Source organism: Culex pipiens, chromosome 3, assembly GCF_016801865.2.
Source record: "Culex pipiens pallens isolate TS chromosome 3, TS_CPP_V2, whole genome shotgun sequence".
NCBI lineage: Eukaryota > Metazoa > Arthropoda > Insecta > Diptera > Culicidae > Culex > Culex pipiens.
Window position 1 is genome coordinate 117,278,995 of NC_068939.1, and position 23,227 is coordinate 117,302,221.

The following is a 23,227-nucleotide window of genomic DNA, read 5'->3' on the forward strand; positions in this document are numbered from 1 at the left end:
CCGAAATCCGTTTTTTTTTTTTTTAAATACCTATCTCAGAATCCTGAAAAGTCATGTCAGCCATATCGGAGCACTTTTGTTCTGGATCATGCTGTTCTGACATGAAATCATCGAAAGACCTTCCGAATGAGTCAAAAACTATGTAGATCAGGCAATCCTATATCAAGTTATGGCCACTTAAGTGATATTTATGTACATTTTTAAGCCTCTTTTGTTTTTAGTGGCTCCGCACCAAAAACCAAATTTGATGTCAGCATCAATTATTTTAGGAATCTTTTTTGTGACTATTGCTTGTAAAAAGTTAATAAGGCGCATAGGCGGATTAAGTTAGTTTTTCAATTATTTTACGTTCGAAATAGAAAAGAGATAGAAACTTTGCAATTCATCCAAGAAAAAATGCATACCTCCCTCAGCGTTCCTCCGTTTAGTCACCTCACATTAAACGGATAAATTTAATGGACTTATAGATTACAAATTGAAAGCAGAACAAGCGACGAGCGCCAGCATCGTTCTATACCAGCGTTACGAGGTCTGTCCCAACTCCGGAGCCTCTTGATGGATGAGTCACCTGGGAAAGGAACGACGAATTTCACTCACTTTCGAGATAATCTCGGAACGCACATTTATTTCCTCCTCCGATATTTAACATGCTCGGGTGCTTAACTAAATGCTTTACTTTCACTGAGATATGACAAAAAAATGCTTCCTTCAGCGATTGTTGTTCTAAGAGCTATTAGTTTAAATAACTATTCGGTTTAAACTTTCACTATCTTATTCTCATATGGCTTACGCGTAAAACTAAATATTTGGTGATTGAAAAGTCTTATCTAAAGTTTAGGCACTAATTACTGGACCGTTCGGTGACCCCGGTGCTCGTGATTACGCTGGTGATTTCTCCGTTCGAAGGTCGGCTCGTCGTGTCCAAGGTTGGTACGCTGCAAAATAAAAATACCATCATCAGTACATCAAACCTCTACGGAAACAACCATTCCATCGATTCTCACACCTGGTTGTGACGTGCCTCGTCAGGCTGTTGCTGCTGGGCAGATGCGGGGACATGCTGCTGGCCGTCGAAGTACTGTCGACGAATCTTTGGTCCTGGGCGGAGTTGATGCCCGACGCGGACGAGGTCGGGGCCAACACCGACGAGGCGGAGGACGACGTGATGGCATGGCTCGAGTGGAGATCCATCGATTGGGAGGACGACGATACGGCCACCATGTGGCTGAGCGGTGGTTGGAGGAGCAACTTTTGAGGTCCACCGGCGGCAACGGAGGCGGCGCCTCCGACCGAATGCAGCTGGTTTGGGATCATCGACGGGAGAAGTTTTTCTGGAACGGGAAGAGTGATTTATTTATTTAGCTGAAACAGTAATTTTACAGTAATATAATTGAAAGGTTTTGCTGAAAAAAAAAAAAGTTTCAGTTTTGTATGTAACCCAAAGTGGCTAAAGAAGACAAAGCGTTTTGACTGATTCCAAAGAGTTCCAGAAAAAAAGGTTCATCCACTCTGATGAATTTTATATAATTCTTATCGCACGGTGCTCAAAATACTGTTATTATGAAAAAAATGCAATCCGTAGTGTCTATCAATTCCTTACACCATAACGCACCTCTGAGCAAAAAATGAAAACATTTGCTGATGTAGTTTTCGAGATACAGCCTTTTTAAGATGTTACATCCGATTTTCAATAATAAGACCAAAACAATCTATAGACCACACCAATTTCTCATTACTGAATTCAGTTAAATTTACTGAAATCTGCACTACTGAAATTTTCAGTAAATGAAAAATTGCTGAAATTTCAACAAACTTTGACAGCTCCATACAAATTTTAACTGAAGTTCACCGAAAAACTAACTGAAAATTTCAGTAGTGCAGTTTTCAATAAATATTAACTGAAAACGAACATCAGAATTTGCTATGTATACAATTTCAGCATTTCAAAGAATATGCATTTCGAGATAATGATAGATTTTGCTATTACTGTCAAGTATCTCTGGGCCAAGTTTCAGAAGGTTTGCTGATGCAGTTTTTGAGATCAGCCGCATTAAGATGCTATTTCCGACTTTTTCACGCCGGTTATATAGATTTTCTTAGAAAAAGTCGGAAATAATATTTTAAAATGGCTTTATCTCGAGAACTACATCAGCAAACCTTCTGAAATTTTGCCCAGAGATACTTGACAGTAATATAAAGCAAAATTCATCATTATCTCGAAATACATATTCTTTTAGGTGCTGAAATTGTATTGATTTGAAAGATTTTCTTATAATAAATCGGAAATAACATTTTAAAATGGCTGTATCTCGAAAACTACATCAGCAAACCTTCTTTAACTTGGCCCAGAGATATGTGTCAGTCATATGACTGTCGAAAACCATATTCTTTAAAGTGCTGACATTGCATTGATTTTCAAAAATTTCTTAGAAAAAATCGAAAATAGCATTTTAAAATGGCTGTATCTCGAGAACTACATCAGCAAACCTTCTTAAACTTGGCCCAGAGATATTTGGCAGTCATATGAAGCAAAGTTCATCATTATCTCGGAATGAATATTCTTTAAAGTGCTGAAATTGTATTGACTCTATAGATTTTTTTATATAAAATCGAAAATAACATTTTAATGGCTGTATCTCCAGAACTACACCAGCAAACCTAATGAAATTTGGCCCAAAGATCCTTGACAGTAATATGAAGCAAATTCATCATTATATCGAAATGCATATTCTTTGAAATGTTCTTATTAAAAATCGAATGTAACATCTCCAAAGGGCTGTATCTCGAAAACTAAATCAACGAATAATAATTATCGCTTTCATTATCGGGGTCATTGGGCACAAATATGACCCCAAAAATGCTCTAAATTAATATAGAAATTTAGAATCCAACATGCCGGCCAATATTCTTCGGATAATCGAGGTTGGACAGTAATTTAAAAAAAAAAAACTTTGGGAACCCCCAAAACCAATATTATTTTAAACACACCACAAGTTTTCAGGAAACTACAATTTCCCCACTTCTCCAATACTCACCACTCACCATCCCGTTGAGCGACGGTATCGATTGACTAGACTTGGGCTTGCGCTTCCGCGTTTGAATCCCATCCTTCTTCATCGTCAGCGGCCGGTCCACGTTGTGCAGCTTGTGGTACAGCCCGCACGCATTGCACACCGGTTCGCCGCGGTTGTTCCTGCGCCACAACGTGGTCGTCGTCGTCTGACAGTTGGCACAGGTGACGCCCGTTCGCCGGTTTCCAGGTACTGGTGCTTTCTGGAAGATTAATGTAGGGTGTAAGATTTTCTGGCAATACTTCAACGGTTGACGTTTAACTCACCGGTGCCTGCTTGGCTTTCTGGCTGCGGTTCGGTGGCCGATTGGTTCCCGGATTTTGGCGGTTGTACAGAGCGCACGCGTTACACAACGTGTGGCCCACGTTGTCCCTTCGCCACAGGGGAGTGTCCGAGCTGCCACAGTTGACGCACTCGCGATGCTCGGTTGGCAGTCCGATGGACGGTTCGTAGCCGTCGTTCAAGCTACCGATTTGCCACGCCTGTCCGTTGTTGCCGTACTCGGCTCCGCCGGAAGGAGCCTGGTCCATGACGACCGCTCCGGTGAATGTCTGGAAGAATGTTGTTTGATTAAGATGAATAATAGAATTTGGTGAAGAAGTTCAACATACCGTAGTGTAGTCCATGTTTCCATTCCAGTACGGATACATCTGCTGAGCTCCAGGAGAACTGCTGTTGTGAGCCGGAGTGTTCTCGTACAGGTTCTGCGAGGTGTAGTGAATCTGCTTGGTTGGTATTATCGAGGAAGAGGTGAGCGTGGGATCGCTGCTCTTGTACAGTACCGTGTTCGGACTTGCGGAATGGTAGTACACCGTCTCTTTCGTAGGAATGTACGGGTAGTTGGCGGTAGATTGGTAACTTTCCGGAGCGATGTAGTAGTTCTGCGAGGACGACAACGAGTGCACCGGTTCCAGGTTGGTATAGTGCGTCTTAACCTCACTGGCTGGAGCCTCGGATTGCTGGACTTCTCCAGCTTGAGCAGCTTCGTGCGTTTCGTAGATGTGGATGGTGTGTTGATGAGCTTGCTGCTGGTGTTGCTGTTGTTGTTGCGATTGATGGTGGTGCTGGAGTTGGGAATGGGATTGTTGCTGCTGTTGGTGGTGTTGGTGTTCCAGATGTTCTGCTTTTATCGAGGAATCAACCTCCTGCTGCGAAGGATGCTGTTGAACCTGTTGCACATGTGCATGATGGGCGTGGTGTGGATGCGCATGGTGAGGAATGGCCAAACTTGGATGTGGTTTTTGATAGTGCAAGTAGTGTGGATGGTACTTGAGGTCTTCGTATCGAACCAACGACGGGTTCCCGTATCGCACAGGCTCTTCAACTTCATTTTTGTACTCTACGAAAATGGTTTGGGTCTGCACAGGAATCTGGCCGTGGGCTTCAGCTGCGACCAGCCGCTCCTTTTCCAAGCTGGACTCCCGTTTCAGGTACTGCGGCACCGGCGAAGCTCCCGCTCCATTATTCCCTTGACTAGTCGGAATCTGCTCATACGCGTACGTCTGACCTCCGGCGGTAGTCACCGTAGCCTGATGATACTCCACACTTTCGTATTCCGTCGCGTCCGGATGTGGAATCTCGTGCGACTCGGCAATTTCTCCCGAGGTCGTAATCATTCGATGCTTGTGCTGGTTGATAATCACTGCCGTCGGTAAAGCCGGCGATTGCCCCTCAGCGTTGGTCATCTCGGCAGGTACGATGATTTCCTGAACTTCAACCTGTTGCAACGGCTGCTGATCCTGCTGAACCGGTTGGTGCTGTTCGGGGGACTCCGCGTCGGTCTTGGACGTGCTGTCCTTCGAGTCTCTGGATTCCATCTGAAACGAACGAACAAAACTCTTCAGCTCAGGTGATTCACTCCAATTGCAGCTTGATGGCTTGCAAACATCGTCAAAGTACTCGCGTCATAGACGCGTTCCGAGTGATTGGCTTAATTTAGCGCCAAAGTAGAACCACCCCTCCAGATTTGTGACGCAATTCGTGGAAGAAGACACCTCCCAAACTCTTTGTGACTCACGCGCATCGGTTTTGTCGCAAGGTGACTACGTGGAGCGTACGCGCACCGAGCTAAGCTTCGCGCCAATAAAGCAACATCCGTTGGCCGGAGTTTCCGTTCAAACAGATCGCTTCCGGTAACGTTGGGGAAAGCTTGGCCGGCGATGACTGTCATCGTAATTATGATGTTGGTCCAAGATGATTGATGCATTTTTGCATTGTATTCTCAGACGCTTCAATGGTTTTTGGAATATTTTTTTTTTTCATTTTGTTATCAAAACATCACAATTAACATTAAGGGTATTTGAAACAATCCCATTAAGCTACCAAGAATATGCAAAACAAATGTCCATACGTTGTTCACATCTTTCAATCAATCTAGATCAACTCTGGAAGGCAATCTCACGTGAACAGAACCTGAATCGGCCCCAAGCTCAAAGTCCAACGCCACTCCTACCGACAAGCAATTGAAGCCATTCGCTTGTCAAGTGTCAAGAAATGTTCGCGATGTACCTGGTGTACAACAATGCAGACCACTGACACCTGGTGCAAAGACCTCCTCCTCCTCCTCCTGCTCATCGTTCATCATCATCGATGCCCGGCTTTCCCCCGATAAGCAATCGCTTTATCGGTGCCAACCGATGACACCTCGAGAGAGTTAAGATTGATTCTTGGCCATATCTGGTCCCTCAACGGCAAACAGCAAGTCGCGGGGTGTGGTATCTTATCCGATCTTGACCTACGCCCAGCACTCTTGCAGCTGTTTTGCAACTGTGCAGAATGACACCGGGAGGAGCTTCTGAAGTTTTTGACATGTGACTCACTTTTTGAGCTTAGGTCAACCAACTGCCATCTGTTGGCGCCAGAGTCCTCGGGGTCACCACTCGTCTTATTACTTGGTCTAATTTGGAGGAACCTCTTCTTCATCATCCTCACAATAGAGCCAAACCTCGGGGCTTATTAGTGCTACTCACGGACCGCCCCCTGGACCAACTCTTCTCGGTTCTTGGGCCTCCTCTCCCGAAGACCATAAATGTCAGTAGCGTACCATAAAAAGGCCCTCTTATCTGCCGTGTGCAATAAAATGAAAATAAAGGCACTGATAACCAGCGCCGCCGTCGGCCCGGGCTTGGAATTCCTGCGAGGCCGCAGCAGGACTGGACCGGGGCCGAGTAATTAAACACGCCCGATTTTTTTGTCGCAGCAGTTGCTTGAGCTTTTGCTGGGGTTAATTTTCTTTCATCCTGAAGTCGTCGCTAAAATGAAGGATTTGTGGATAGGCCTTGAACAGCGAAATCGTCCGTCTTTGGCTGCGGAAAAGGTACTTTCAAGTTGAAACTAAGATTTTGGGACAATTTGGTATGTTTTGCAATTCATATTTTTCTCTTTTTTTTAATTTCAAACAAATAAAACATCCAATTTGCCCGGGTTATCGATTTCCCGGAAAACGGGGAAATATTTTAAGAATCCCGAGAATTCCCGGGATCCCTGGATATTTTTGAATCCGTCTTTGTTTTCATTATATTTGTCATTTTTCTCAAACTTAAATTCATATATTTAGCTCGAAATTTCAATCTCAGCAAGGACAGCAGTTTTAAGATATCTTTTTGCAATTCCGTCGTGAAACTACTTACTTTTCCTATCATTCTTAGACGACGAAATAGCCTACTTTTCTGTACCAAAAATAACAGAATCGAATAGCAACACTTTTTAAAACAAATGCTGAAAAGTTCTACTTTTTAGCACTGAAATGGTGCTGAAAAGTTGAACTTTTCAGCACTTGTTTCGAAAAGTAACGATTTTCAACATTTTTATGATTTAAACGATTTAATGGCAAAATACATGAAAATTTGACACAAAATTTCCCTCAATGGGTGTTTTACGGAATTGCAAAAAATGTTGTATGGAACTCGTTGCAAAACTTTTTTCAGCACTCTTCGTATTTATCCAACTCGGTGAACCTCGTAAAAAACCCATTGAGGGAAATTTTTAGTCAAATTTTCATGTATTTTGCCATTAAATCGTTTAAATCATAAAAATGTTGAAAATCGTTACTTTTCGAAACAAGTGCTGAAAAGTTCTACTTTTCAGCACCATTTCAGTGCTAAAAAGTAGAACTTTTCAGCATTTGTTTTAAAAAGTGTTGCTATTCGATTCTGTTATTTTTGGTACAGAAAAGTAGGCTATTTCGTCGTCTAAGAATGATAGGAAAAGTAAGTAGTTTCACGACTGAATTGCAAAAAAGTTTTTTTTATCATTATTTCGAAAATGTTGATAACTAGGATTACTTCAAAATTCTCAAAGTGTCATGATTTTTTTCAATAAAAATGAGTTCAAATGCAAATATTTTTCAAAGTTTTCGTCCCTCGGCTCTGGCCGGGGTCGAGTGGGGAGGGGGGGCAAAATAATAGAAAAATAGAAAAATTTAAATAACAAGGCATAGTCTTATCATTTGAATGCGAAAAGTGTTTTAAAATGCATTTTAGACTATTTCAGTTTTTTTGCAATCATTAGTTTTAAAAAAAAAGTAAGATTTGAAGAAAACAAAAAATTGATTTTACGGGCCAACTTTAAGGGGACGGGTGACAACACTTTAAATAAAATTTGTACCATCCTTACACGGAGAAAAAAGAGTTCCCAAAATCGCGAACAAGCGTTCATGAAAATTGGAACCTCGAACAAAGTGTTCAAATCCCATGGTACGATTTTGAAAAACGTACCATGAAATTTGAACACTTTGTTCGTGGTTCCCATTTTCATGAACGCTTGTTCACGATTTTGGGAACTCTTTTTTCTCCGTGTATATCGTAAAAAAACACAATTCGAAAAAAGGCTTTATATTTATAGACATTTTCAGTAGAACAAATCTATCTATATATAAAAAAATTCGACAGTTTTGTTTGAACGCGAATCAGTTCAATACGGAGCGTCGGATCGAGGTGCTCTTTGTTGCGTTGGGTTCGTATAAGCCCAAGGAAGGTTTATACGCTAACTAATTGACAATTTGGCCACTCTGGAACCGATTCCGGAGCATCCACAAATTGTATGGAGAAAGTTACGTAAAATCAAATTTTGATGACAGGAGGCTGAATAAGCAAAAAAGCAAAAAACGTCAACAAACGAAATAAAAGGCAGAAAGAAGTTTGTCGGATAAGGCTTGTTTGATACAAAATGCGAAAACTTTTGATTCCTGCTTCGTTTTCATTTTAAAATGCAATAATTTCTTGCCGGACTGTTTTATTGACTGCTTAACCGAAGAAAACTTCAAGATTTTTTTTATTTTCACTTTGGTTGAGGTTAGTTAAAAACATTTAAATTTTATTCAAATAATACCATAAATATATTCTTCAAAACAAATGAACTTGAATCCTATCTGAACATAATCCTATTTTTTTATTGAAGAGATCTTTTTTTTTAATATATAGGTTTATTTATTTTTAGAGTATCAATGTGTTATTCTGAAAGATCACATTTCCCAAATCATTCATCATTGAAGCCGCGAACCTCTTCCCAGACACCAACCACACCACGTTGGACATCTCTATCAAGAAGCTATAAATATAAAAATGTTTTATTATACACTTTTTTGGATACAACCCGCAACGATAAGTGGAGGTATTCCTCCCAAAGATGGTCAGGTGAGCTGGCGCCGATAGCGGTCGCGGGTTTTCCCCTCGGGGGAAGGACATAAAACTCATGTTATCTGACCAATTTTACATAGGTTTCAAGTGGAACGTCTTTCTCTCCCGTCTAATTAGATCGATTATCGCGGCTGTGGCCCAGAATGTTGTCAAGATCTTCTAGCAGGCAGCTGCCACCTGATTTGGACCCCTAGAGCAAACAGGTGAATCTAGGCACGAGACACTTTTCATTCGGAACGATCCGAGTCGATCTACGCTTTAATTGAATTATTTACGCTTCTTCATTAAGGGATGGCTTATCAACTTGGAAAGAAACATGACGATCCTCTGGCGCCTCCGAAATGTTACACAATTCTGCACTTATTCAATGTTTTATGTCCAAACTGACCAGCAGAGATCCAGAGTCCCGACCCGAGAAAAAAAGGATCAATGAAAAGAGGTCGACAGAGCGGTCCTTTTTTTCTACGCCTGTTTTGAAACACAGCCAGGAGTCAACGCTAGGCGCCACCAGTTATGGCTATATTGGGCGCCTCTCGAAGTCTTTATTGCCGTTCTGGCTAACTTTGCATTACCTTCAGGGTCGTCGTGCGTACCACCTAGGCAGCAGCCTGCCAAAGGAGGATTGGAAAAAACGGCCGGAAATCGCATGCCATAAGGTTTCAATGTCAAACGATACCTTTGGGTGTCGTTTGGCAGTAAATTGCTGGTGATTTATGGCACTACTTAAGGTGAGGTACAGGATTGTTCGTTTTGTTTAGGAATGAGTTTTGCAAAATTAGATAAGGTTTTGTTTGTTGTCACTACTTTCAATTTGAATATTTTAGGAACAATCGTGATTATTATGCGATTGTACAAATAAAGAATTAAAAGATTCGAAAGATTATACGACATTTACTGCATTATCCAGAGTTATAGAAACAATTTTAGGCGAAATTAAACCTGACTCTCAAGAGACTGTTCCTCAAAGCCGAGTTTTCAACATTATAATTTGACTAAATGAGACATGAATGTTTCACATTCAAGATTTACACTTCACCATCCTTTCAGGGAAAATTGCAAGGGGGTACTGAGCTTGATTCATTGAAGAAAAATAATTATTATTTTCTCAAACTATTGAAGTCACGTATTGCCACTAAAAAAAAAATCCGTTTTCGAAAACACTGACAGTTTCAGACTGACATCAAAGTCGGTAAAATCGACACCAGGGATGGAATAATCGCAAAAAAATCAATTTCGCTTGCGAACTTTCTTCACCCGCGAAAGAGAGAGGAGGCAAATCACTTAAAAGAAAATCGCTCCTGAACTTCTCCAAGAAAATCAATCTGCTGATGATCTTTTGTGAATTTCCTTGTCAGCACCACTTAAAAACGTTTTTTTCACTTTGTTTACACACATTGTCCATCTACAAAACGTGGCAGGTAAAATTTCGACGTGTGAAGTAACACTTGCAAGTGTAGTAGTGAAAAAGATGTTCCGCCAAATAATCAAGATGATGATTTTTTTAGATTCCTTTTACTGATCTTTCGTGTGCGAGAGCGGAGAGCCAAGCTCCCTTCGGATTTTTTCTCTTGATGAACGTCCAATGATTTTCTTTTGATGATGATTATTCCATCGCTGATCGACACTTTTTAGAAAATCCGAAGTTAAAATCGGAGTCAACAAATCTGAGAAGCTGGAGAAACCAACTCGACCAGAAAATCTTTTCCTAAGAATAAAGTTTTTCAAATATTTTAAATTATTTTTGTTTGGGCAACTACCAAAGTTGAAACTTGTTTGGACGAACCAGTGAGACAAAGTGGCTTCTTTAGTCTATGCAATTCACTACTTTTAGAACACGTCTCATATACTTTGTTTACAGGAACAGTCCCAGTTTCAACAGTTCACTGAATCACTCACTACTCTTAGCACAATTCTGTCTTCCTCCGCGAAGCAAAGTGCATCCCAGTCACTTTATCGAAATCGTCATCATGTTCAACCGGTAATCAAATCAACGCTGCTCGTATTGACACACATTTTCCGCCCAAAACATTCCCGCGGGCTTCCTTCACACATGTCGTAATCTAGAAAACGCACTCTGATAAAAACTTTATCTCCCGCGGGGGCCACCAGGAGTCTATCGCCGTATCGCGGTATCTCCGCGAAAAGATTGCCGGTATCACCTGGAGATTGGATGCGCTTTTTGGCGGGGAAAACGCGTTCGCGCCACTTTACCTTTGGTAGACCTGCAGCCGCAGTTGCAGCAGTTCCACCGGAAGCTGACGCCGGTGCCGTGCTGGTGGAAGTTATTGGAGTTGCGGAGGTGCTGCTCGGACAGCTCACGGAGACGCTGTTGTTGTTGGCGTCGGAGGGATTCCCAGCGGGCACTGGATTCACCGTCATTTTCATTCTGCACTGCGGGACCACTTGTTGAACACTTGAATTCCGTTTGGTAACACTTTGGAGTTTCACCGTAAGGATCTCGCGAAGAACCGTTTTGTCCAAGTCACGAGGAACATCTCACTGCGACTAAGAGCGGTGAAGTACGCGACTACCGAGCCACACAAATAAAGTACATATTGAACGAAATTGATGGGCAAAATTATAAAAATATTATATATCAAACGCAGCACGAACCAACCCGTTCCAAGAGTGTGGCTGGCATTCCTTCTTATCTTATCAGTGGGTTTGTTACAGTGAAATCACCCATCAACCACGGCAGGTAACTTATATCAAAACGCACACTCCATCATTGAATACACGAACCTCACACTCACAAACCCAACCCCCCAGACCGTTGATTTCGTAAGGATCTGCTACACACATAGGCGAATGCGGTTTGATATCAGAATCACAAAATGGTTTATAACTTCACGGAATGCTAGAGAGTGCTCGGTTCTCGAAATTCAAAAATCAGTCCGTTCAAAAAAACCTCAGCCTCGTACGTGCCCCGAGAACCGCCAAAACTCGTATGCGACCTCGAGTCTCGGCTGGGGCCAACATCCTACCCGATACCTAAAATAACCAAATCATTCAACATCTAGAGAGGAGGAAATGGTCGCGCGTACGAACTTTTTGTTTGCACTGTCTGTGCCTTGCCTCGGAGTTTGGTTTGAGCAGAGTTTTGTACCGAGAACAGCCAGCCAGCCAGTTCCAGCCGGTCCGGGGTTGACCCGCGAACGGGCCATGTGGTGGGGGCAGGGATGCCAGTCAAGTCAAAATATCATTGCTGATTTTTTTTTTCAGTCTTTGTTAGTTCATGACGGCAATGCTTACGATATTCATCAATTCATTTAGCCATTTTATCCCTCTACTATCTAACTTTTATTTCCCATTTTATCCGTGTTATGTTCATTTGTTGTACGAAAATCTTTCATTTTCAATATTTTCAATGCATTTATGTCGTTTAACTTTCGATCTTCAGGATGGACCTACAATATAACCCTATGTTTTATCTATTCATCGTTGTGTTTATTTAGTTTACCAGCCACTTTTTTTTTGCATGTTTTTACATTTATTTTTACAAATATACAAAGTTAATGTCCTTTGGCTCAATCCGATGTCTAAGCGGGCAAAAACTAAAAAAGAAAAGAAAAATGGAAATAGTTGTTATCCAATATTCTTAGTCAGTTTGACTTAGAATATTAGATAATAATAGATATTATATCTCAGTTTTGACGATTTTTTTTTTGCAAGAAACAAGGCTGATGCAAATATTTTTCAAAGTTTTTGTCCCTCGGCTCCGGGCGGGGTCGAGGGTAGGGGTGAAAAAATAAAAAAAAAATAAAAAATCAAAATAAAAAGCCATACTTTCAACATTTTAATGAAAAAAGTGCTTTGCAATCATTAGTTTTTTCAAAAAATGTAAGATCTTGCGAAAAAAAAATTGCGGAGCCAAACATTGAAAACTTCCAAAACTTAAAAAGATTTTTTAATTAACCCAAACATTCTTAAATTGATTCTAAACGTAGGGGAATGCATTTAAAAATTGATTTCAGATGATTGCAGTTACAATTCCATTGAAATTTTGATTTTTTTTGAAAAAAAAAATAATTTTTTGTCTCCTGATTTTTCGGGCAGACTTTGAAGGGCTGGGGAGACAAAAAATTGAAATAAAATTTGTACCAGCTTAAATACATTTTGCAGTACTGCATACCAAAATTTCACAATAATTCAAGAAATTTAGTCATGATAAAAACTATTAAAACACAGGAAAATGCATTTTAAATTGTTTTCAAAATTGTTTACACGTCTACTGAAATTTTGAAGTTTTTTGAAAACATAATATTTTTGCCCCCTGAGTTTTTTGAGTTAATATTGAAGGGGTGACATAAACTTTGAACAATATTTACAACGGCCTTAATGGCAGGAGCGAAAAGTATTTTATTTTTTTTCTCATCTTTATTCGATTTTTTTTGTACATGTTAAGATTTCGACGTGGGCTAAATTGAGAACGGTAACTTGTGTGGCTTTTAATTCCGCACCTGTTGACCTTAACAGATCTGAAAAAAATCGATAGCAATCCTGAGATATTCAACAAAAACAGTTAAAACTCCGTGCAAAGTTGTTTCTCATTATACTAAAGATTCGATCTGATCGTGCGCTTGGCACATCCTGAAAATTGCTGCAATTGCGACAACTGACCCAAGGGAATTAATTCAGAGGACGTTTTGTCACACGTACATGCCCGAGTGCTGTTTATATTTAAATTATAATTTGGGAGTCTGGCAACCGAATTCTATCAAGTTTCGGACAAAAAACTCAAAACGGTCAGTGTTTGTTATTGTTTACATTGCATGCTCTAGTTTTTGTTTACTCAAGCCAACCAAATCCGTTTTTCTCGAAACATCAAAACGGTGGGTGTGACAAAATAGCACGATCACTTCGATGTGGACAAAAATTTGATTTGAATCTGCAGAGGAACAATCACTGATGTATTTTAAAGACTAATTTGGAAAAGACTGTAATGATTTGGTTACTCCGTCTAATGCTAATCCAGGCAACCCTCCATGGAGATCGACTAATTTTCAAACTAATTAAAACAAAAAATATTTTTAAAATTAAATACCTTAAAAAGGCCCACGATTCGATTCGCCACAAAAGAGGGGAGGAGTTCTTAAAACGTAGCATGTCATTGAAAGATATTTAAACAAAGTCCAAGAATGACAATTTGAAATAAGCAGAAGCCACACGGCTCTGAAAGACTTTAAAATCTGGCAACCCTGCCCCTTAGGCTAACCTCCGAGCGGAGGAAAGAACCCACTTTGCAAACAACAAATTATCCGCAGTCCACGGGCGCAAAGCGTCGTTTCCTCACCGGAGGTTTTTTAAGGTGTTTGATGTTTGTTTGCACTAAATTCTCTTTCGCTCATATTACGGCTTTACGGCCTTCTGCCGGGCAAACAAAACTTGTGGCCGTACTTCGCGTGTCTTCGTCGCTTCGTAGGAATATCTGGAAGAGTGCAGAACCAAGCCGCATTTGTCGCACGTTGTTCCGCACAACTTGAATGCAATAGAGGGCGGTTTATTTTTGGTTCGGGGTTTTTTGCTCTCTATTTGTTTAGGCTCAATCTGTTACATTAAGAGCGGGAAGAATGGCCATGCCTTGAGCAATCTCACGTAGAACAATGCGCCATTCATTAAAGAATTTGTCCTCACGTCGGATATCGCTAACCTTAATGAACCCATCAGCGGGCGAACACATCCTTCAGCAGGCCATCGGGAACCTGGACTGACCATCCCAGCGCGAAGAAGGTAGCAGTTTATGGTGGCAGTTTTACGACACTCAATGTGCGCCTATGTGAGCAGCCCTGATCAATGCGAGGAGGTTCCCACATCGGTCGTAAAGTTCGATAAGATAAGTGAGTTCCCGAACCCCCTCGGCCAACCAACGCCCGGGGTAAATAAAGTTATTGGAAATCAATAAAGCCATCAGGACAAACACGCAAACGCAACGACGCTTCGAAGCGCGCGCGCGGATCGGATCAAAATGGGACCGTTTGGATAAACATCTTTTTTTGGGAAACGGATCGAATTTCAGAATGGCATGTGGCCTTTTGGCGGGTCAAGCCAAGTTTGGTCTATTGAACCTATTTGTTCAGGTCAAATGATCATGATTCGCACCTTCAATGTTTGCATTTAAAAGTTTTTTGAAAATTATTTTTTCAATGCTTAAAAAAATCGAGGTTGATGATTAAGCTGTTTCTAAATAAAGCCATACTAGGGGAACCCTTTCTAATCAAAAACCTATCTTCGTCATAGGGAGAATTTGATGCTCGATTAAAGCTCCAAAAATACTATTTAGGCTATAAACTTCCAAACAACAGCACCGCCTCGAGTAAGCACGCAAATGTATGCCACCTACTGGCCAAAAAGATCAAATTTAATGCAGTTTTGATCATAATTTCTATTTTGCGAGACCATATCTCATTATTTTGTTTGCACACACATCGTAAGATGAGAGCATAACTGCTTAACGAATCTCGCCATCAATATTTTTTCACTTGCGTTTAAGTTTTCAAAGCGCTTAAGATATGAAATTGCTTCCAACTACCGGCAACATGTTCTTTTGAACATTAGTTAGACACTCACTTGAAAAATAATCCCGACACATGTAAATAATTAGTAAGCGCTATCAAAAAAACAAACGCGTCAAGTCTTTTGACGTTTGAAAGCTGAAGAAAACCGAGCGAGAAGCGAAGGCAAATAAAGAACAAAGGGTGGCCACCAACACCACCAGAATGCTGTTGGAGTGAGCCAGTGCTGCCAGGAAACTTTCTCTATAAATGCTTCTTTTCGTAAGTGTTCGCTTAAAATTCCATCACAATTGGCAGCACTAAGCAGACCCAAAAGAGCACTGGGAGAAAAAAGGACTAAGCTGAAAATAGAAAAATTGGCATGGCCCAATGCATTCTCGTCTGATTAGAATACATTTGGGAAATATTTTGTTTAAATGCTTGCAAAAGGAATAGAATAACTTTTAGTAAAAGTAAAAATAAACAGAAATGTTCACAAAAAGTTGCTCTACTTGTTGGTGTACTTGGTTTTAGTAAATTTCAAGGAACACTCCAGATTATACAGCATTTCAAACACGACCGCTTGTTAGGCTTAAAATTGATATATTTCCACTAATCGTTGACTTTTCCTTAAAGTTTAAAATCCGTGTATGCTTTAAAAGCTGTTATCTTAATTATAGATGTCTTAACGATGAATACTTCTTTTGGCTAAAAAAAATGCGGGTTTTGGTCCCCTACAACAAAAAGTCTTGAAAATCAAAAAATATCTATTTTGAGTAATTCTCTACGATATCGGTCTTTTTTCTTCAATTTTAATTTTTGTATTTTTTAATCCAACTGAAACTTTGTTGGTGCCTTCGGTATGTCCAAAGAAGCCATTTTGCATCATTAGTTTGTCCATATAATTTTCCATACAAATTTGGCAGCTGTCCATACAAAAATGATGTATAAAAATTCAAAAATCTGTATCTTTTGAAGGAATTTTTTGATCGATTTGGTGTCTTCGGCAAAGTTGTAGGTATGGATACGGACTACACTGGAAAAAAAATGATACACGGTAAAAAAAATTGGTGATTTTTTATTTAACTTTTTATCACTAAAACTTGATTTGCAAAAAAACACTATTTTTATTTTTATTTTTTGATATGTTTTAGAGGACATAAAATGCCAACTTTTCAGAAATTTCCAGGTTGTGCAAAAAATCATTGAGCGAGTTATAAATTTTTGAATCAATACGGATTTTTTCAAAAATCGTAATATTGGTCGCAAAAATTTTGCAATCAAAAAGTACCTTAGTGAAATTTTGATAAAGTGCACCGTTTTCAAGTTGAATCCATATTTAGGTGACTTTTTTAAAAATAGTCCCAGTTTTTCATTTTTTTAAATAAGTGCACATGTTTGAACACTTTTAGAAAAAATAGTTTTGAAAAGTTGAAAAAATTCTCTATATTTTGCTTCTTCGGACTTTGTTGATACGACCTTTAGTTGCTGAGATATTGCAATGCAAAGGTTTAAAAACAGGAGAATTGATGTTTTCTAAGTCTCACCCAAACAACCCACAATTTTTCAATTTCGATATCTCAGCAACTAATGGTCCGATTTTCAATGTTAAAATATAAAACATTCGTGAAATTTTCCGATCTTTTCGAAAACAATATTTTCAAAATTTTCAAATCAAGACTAACATTTTAAAAGGGCGTAATATTGGAACTGGGAAAGATTTACTTTTTTTTTACTTTTTGATTGCAAATTTGATTTTACATCGAAAAATGAAGTTGAAAAATTTTTGCGACCAATATTTCGATTTTTTGAAAAAATCTGTATTGATTCAAAAATTCATAACTCGCTCAATGATTTTTTGCACAACCTGGAAATTTCTGAAAAGTTGGCATTTTATGTCCTCTAAAACATATCAAAAAATAAAAAAAATAAAAATAGTGTTTTGTTGCAAATTTTTTTAGTGATAAAAAGTTAAATAAAAAATCATCAAATTTTTTTACCGTGTATCATTTTTTTCCAGTGTAGTCCGTATCTATACCTACAACTTTGCCGAAGACACCTAATCGATCCAAAAATTCCTTCAAAAGATACAGATTTTTGAATTTTCATACATCATTTTTGTATGGACAGCTGCCAAATTTGTATGAAAAATCATATGGACAAACTAATGATGAAAATTGGCGTCTTTGGGTATACCGAAGGCACCAAAAAAGTTTCAATCGGATAAAAAAATACAAAAAAAATCGAATGACCGAAATCCTAGAGAACTGCTCTTTTGGGAAATTGAGTTCTTCTGATTTTTTTTAATATCGGAAAGATTATTTTACGTGTACCTGAATAGCCCTCATCAATACCTACAACTTTGCCCAAGACACCAAATCGATCAGGAAATTCCTTCAAAAGTTACAGATTTTCAAATATTTACGTACCATTTTTAATGGACAGCTGCCAAAATTCTATGGAGATTTGTATGAGTAAACCAATGACACAAAATGGCTTATTTTGTGAGGGAAGGCCCCCACAAAGTTTGAGCCAAATCGTAAAATACAAAAAATAAAAATGGTCGAAATTGGCCGATTTCATAGAGAATTGCTCAGCTATGGTTTTAACAATTAAATGAAACTCACGTTTTAAAAAAAAAATACACTAACCAATTTGTTTTACAATTATTAGTTTTCGCAATATCTTAGCATCGAGAAAAATCGTGATAATAAAGCATTAGCGATGCTGTACATCGGAGTTATACGAATTTTTATAAAACATATTTTTTATAGAGCTCAAACATGCTTAATATGATTTTCAACGAAGGAAAATTATGTTCAAATTGTTTTCAGTTGTTAAGACTTCTATTACCATTAATATTTTTAAAAGCTTTACAGGAAAAAAATAATAATGGCTCGATTTTGAAGGGAATTTTGAAAAATAATTGCAATGCACAGTGGTCCAGATCGCAAAATTAACCTTCCTACGGTATTGGGGTCCTTTTCGGCCTTTTTGAAAATTAATTTTGCAATAACTTTTGCTATATACATGCTAGAGCCTTGAAATTTTCTGACATTAAATTTATAGTATAAATACACATTACACAAAACTACTTTACTAGTCTTAGGCCATTGCACAGTGGTCCAGATCGCAAAATTAAGTGGAAAACGGATTTTCCGAAAAATGGTGAAGTTTTGGAGTTTTGGTGTCTCCAGAAGAGTTGTTGCAAATGGAAAGGGGCAACTTTTGGTTTGGTTGAAAATTAGGGTGGTTCACTATTAGGGTGATTTTGAAAATCTAACTTTTCAGGAATATTTTTGGGATTTTTTTTGTCTTCTAGAAAGTTGTTGAGCTTGCAAATTCAAGCAACTTTGTCGAAGACACCAAAATTTTATCTCGTAATCTACGCCTTCTACGACCAAATTAATAGAAAGCATCTGAGCAAACCTTCAAAAATGATAATTTTACATGGAAACCCAAAATATGAGCAAAAATCGATTTTGCGACACTTTGGCTCAATTCTGAGGGCAGATTCAGATTCAGCGGGCAAAATTACATGGAAAAACATATATTTGGATAATTTTCGAATTTCGTTAGGGTGGTCCCATATGGTTTTCCCTCGAAAATTAGCCTTTTTCAAAGGAAGATATCTCGAGTTTAAAGAAAAACACCCCTGAGATTTTTTCAGCGTTTGTAGGGCTGGATCTCCTCTTTCAAATGCAACCTGGTGCTTAAAATTTGGCTTGCGCCTTTTCGAGATATTTAAGTTTTAAATTTGCATCTTTTTTGCCTTAAAATGGCTGTAACTTTTGACCCTTAAGTCCAAATTGACCTGTCAAAAAATGAAATTGTTTGTTTTTTAGAGCTCTAAAAGTATCCCCATTATCACTTTTCTCTAAAACTTAACCCTGAATTGCCACATTCAAAAAACTGATTTTTGAAGGTTTGCTCAGATGCTTTCTATTAATTTGGTCGTAGAAGGCGTAGATTACGAGATAAAATTTTGGTGTCTTCGACAAAGTTGCTTGAATTGACAAGCTTTCCAGAAGACAAAAAAAAATCCCAAAAATATTCCTGAAAAGTTAGATTTTCTAAATCACTCTAATAGTGAACCACCCTAATTTTCAACCAAACCAAAAGTTGCCCCTTTCCATTTGCAACAACTCTTCTGAAGACACCAAAGCTCCAAAACTTCACCATTTTTCGGAAAATCCGTTTTCCACTTAATTTTGCGATCTGGACCACTGTGCAATGGCCTAAGACTAGTAAAAAACAGTTTTTGTTCAGCTTTGGTCAAGATCGATGAAGGGGGGGGGGGACAAAAAACTTAATTTTATATTGCTGCTGAGTTTACGAAAGGTTTTATAACTTTTTCCGATCGTTAAAAAAAAAAACAAAACAAAACAAAAAAGTAAAAAGCATACAATGCCTTCTAAATACAGTCAACTCTCTCGTTGTCGATATTGAAGGGACCGTCGAAAGCGGGAGACATGAATTTATAGAACGAATTATCAAAGCATTCTACTTGAAGTGACTGAAAAATGTATTGATTGCTTTAGCAATATTAAAATTGAAACTTGAAAACTTGAAATAAAATTGACATAATATAGTTAAAAAATAATATTGAATCAAATAAGGCCATGTTTATTTCAAGTTTTTGTTTTTGTATTGACTAACATTTAAATTTTCAGTGAAAAAACTTTTTAAATCGATTGTAAACTATTCAGAATACATTGCATAATGCTTATTTATGTTTTTGATAAAATAAAGACTTTTTTTAGCTTTTTTCAATTTTTGAATTTTGGGACCACATTGGATTAGGAAAAAGAAAATTATCATAAATTAATTGATATTTTGCAAATTTTCGGTAGCAGCATAACTGTAATGATGTATAAAGCATTTTTGGATACGTTTCGCCTATTTTTTGTAAAACAGGTGCAGCGACCTCAAATTTAAATCATTAAATTTGTCCATTTTTCGAACCTCACTACAGTTCTGACCATGCGCGCTTACGCAAGCATAAATAATTTTACCCGTCGACTCGTGTTGCGCGACAAACAATTAAGCTTATGTACAGGTGTGGATCATGAGTCATCCTCACCTGAAAAGCCCTTTATTAAATTTCGCCAATTGTTAGGCAATCAAAAAAAAAGGTTAAGCTTTCAATTATGAATGTGCAATGTTATTTCACAGGGGAAATTGAGGGTGTTTCAGGAACATAATTTTAATATTCCAATAACATAATTTAAAGTTTCACGACAATGGTTCGAACCCATGACTTCCGATTTTGAGGTGTACTCACTACGGAAAGTCATGAAGAATTGCAGAGGTCTGCATAATTTAATTCATGAGGTTCATCGATGCTTCTCATCGAAACGGACCACTTTTAGCAGAACAAAATTTAGTAGAGTTTTCGGGGACTGACTATAAAATCCCCAAAATTCTTGAGGAGGGCAGTTAGTTCCAGTCAGTTCCAGCCAGTTCAAGCCCAGTCCAGTTCCAGATCCTGAAGAAGCCCCAGACCAGCCGGACCCGCCAGCAGCCACCAGTAGCAGAGGCCCCAGTCCAGCCGGACTTAGCGGTGGAGGCCGCAGTCCGCCGGGACTTAGCCGCTGTGAAGAGTCCGCCGGGACTTAGCCGCTGTGAAGAGTCCACCCGGGACTTAGGAGTTCGGGGTCTGGCATGGCTCGGCGCATTGGTCTGGAGGACAAGTCTGGCTTCAACGTAGAGAACTGGCTCGACGAAGATCTTAATGCAAAGTGATGTGATCGTGCGCGTAAAAGTTGAAAGTGTTACCGCAAAAATGTAATCTTCAAAAAGTGTAATATACAGATAAGTGAAGTTTACTGATCTGTTTTGACTCTACAAGTAAATATCACAAAAATCCTGAAAGCCTAAACCGCTCGGGCCGTTCAGGTGGTGACTAGCGGAAAGCAACGCTGTGTGTGTTTGGACACGCCATTTTGATTGGACAAAACCGAGAGTTGAAAATGTGACTATGTGTGAAAATTAATGAACAAAATGATTTCGCGAAGTAACAAACAGTTAAAATAGTGTAAAAAAAAAACGTTAAATTGAAGAAAATGTTATGTGAGGAGTTCTAAGATGGAAGCAAATATGCAGCAGTACGAGATGGAACCAAAACGGGCTCGACCAATGGCAGAAGCATCGAAAATTTCAAAACCGGCCAACGATGGACAACACTAGGGATTCAACAATGACGAGATCATCTGGATCAACTGGAGACGAAATTCGGCCGCATCGGACACCCAAGAAGACGACCATGGAAATCTGGCAGTTTAGGGTGAGTAAACAAAAGTTATACCGAAATTTGATGTAAATAGTTAAAAACACGCTTAAAAGGGTGCACAGCAACCAAGGAAGTTGTTGTCTTCTTATGCCAAAATTGACAAACTTACGGACCCAATCCTGCACAAATCTGATTGTAAAAACAGGCAAATTTTGTTGTAAATCACTTAGTAGACAGTACTTTAGGGGATGAATAAAACATTATATCGATAGTTCCCGTAGTTTCGAAAATACTAAAATATCTGTAACAAAAAACTTGGTGCAAAAGCTCTTGTTGATGTGCACCGTTGATGGCGAATTTGGAGATGACGGATTTAATCCAGCTTATTCCAGAATTTGATGGGTCATTAGACTCACTGGAGCAATTTTTAATATTAATAGAATATTATGCTGATCAAATTCCTGAAGGCGAAGATCAAAGTAAATTTTTAAATGTTGTTTTTATGAAACTAAAATTTAAAGCAGCAGCACGTATTAACCGAATTTATGCAAGCACTTGGGAAGAAACCAAGGCAAATTTAATTAGAGAGTTTGGTATCAAAACTACTTTTGGTAGTATAATTGAACAAATTGAAACTCTGAAACAAGGACGGGATGAATCATTTAAATCATATGCAGGAAGAGTTCTTGACATAAAATACGAAATCATAAAAATTGATCAAAGTTACAACGAAAATTCATTTACAGCTTATTGCTTAAAAAGCCACTTTATAGTTGGAATTATAAATAATGAAATCAAAGCAATTGCCACTAATAACCGTCATATGAAGTTGGAAAATTTGCTAGAATTTTTAGAAAATGAACGAATTGACAGAGAGTCTTTAAGAACTCTCGAACAAAGGTTACTTGCTAGTACTGAAAATTCAAACCTTAATTTTGACAGAAAATTCAGAAATTTCAGGAACAATAAAAATAAAAAAATTTATCAAAGAAATAATTATCAAGCTAACAAATTTTATGAATGTTATAAAACGAAAGTGCAAAGAGCACTTTAAAACGAACTTATACAAATAGTCGACGCAATAAAAATCAAATTCCAAATAATTTTAAACTGCAATTTAACGAATACATTCCACCACATGAAACATTAAAAATCAATTTCAATAATGATTCAATATTTTATGCAAATATTGCTACCTTGGCAAATCCAACAAAATTTCACAAATTTATAATAATTATAACTATCATGGAATAGTAGAAGATACAGTAGGATCTGTAAATATGATTTTATTGATAGGAAATTCAAAATACGAGGAAAAGTTTTACATTTTGAAGCATTTTGCTGATGTTGCAACTCTTGGAGCACATTTTCTAAAGAAATACACCTTATATATTAGTCAAAGTTTCGACAACATAGTTTTACGAACGCCTGACACAAATAATATGCAATATAATAATCATGAAATGACCAATTTATTTAGAATCAATGACATTGAAAATATAAACAAAGTAAATATGGCAGGTATTGAAGCAAATAGTTATGACAATTTTAATACAAATTATGATGAAAATAATGGAAATAATTATGATAATGACAATGGCTGCAATGGCAGAATCCAACCGTGCATTGAAGAGTATTATGGTGATCAAATTGAAATTGATGATGATAACCAAGATTACCCAAAAGAGATGAATTTAGAAAATGATCGGGATTATGATGTGATTGAAAACATGAAGCATGAGAAACTTACAGGCAATGAAAGAATGAGAAAAATTTATGAATTGGTTAAAACAGACC

The 23,227-nt window shown here is 38.2% G+C and overlaps 1 protein-coding gene across 6 annotated transcripts in view; it reads right to left on the reverse strand.

Annotated features, from left to right (window-relative positions):
• Positions 1-605: 605 nt before the first annotated feature.
• Positions 606-23,227, reverse strand: part of LOC120417911 (box A-binding factor-like) — a 57,422-nt gene continuing 34,800 nt past the window's right edge. For 2 of the 6 annotated variants that reach the window (XM_052711051.1, XM_039580147.2), the window contains exons 2-6: positions 3,683-4,888; positions 3,338-3,622; positions 3,036-3,273; positions 1,007-1,331; positions 606-935 (exon numbers count right to left, since the gene is read on the reverse strand). In XM_052711051.1, coding sequence (XP_052567011.1) covers positions 842-935; positions 1,007-1,331; positions 3,036-3,273; positions 3,338-3,622; positions 3,683-4,888 — 2,148 coding nt within the window. In that variant the 3' untranslated portion in view covers positions 606-841. Of the gene's footprint in view, positions 936-1,006; positions 1,332-3,035; positions 3,274-3,337; positions 3,623-3,682; positions 4,889-5,088; positions 6,556-10,918; positions 11,572-14,357; positions 14,586-23,227 lie in introns of those variants that run through there. The other 4 variants (XM_039580146.2, XM_039580145.2, XM_052711050.1 and 1 more) reach the window with 4 other exon arrangements.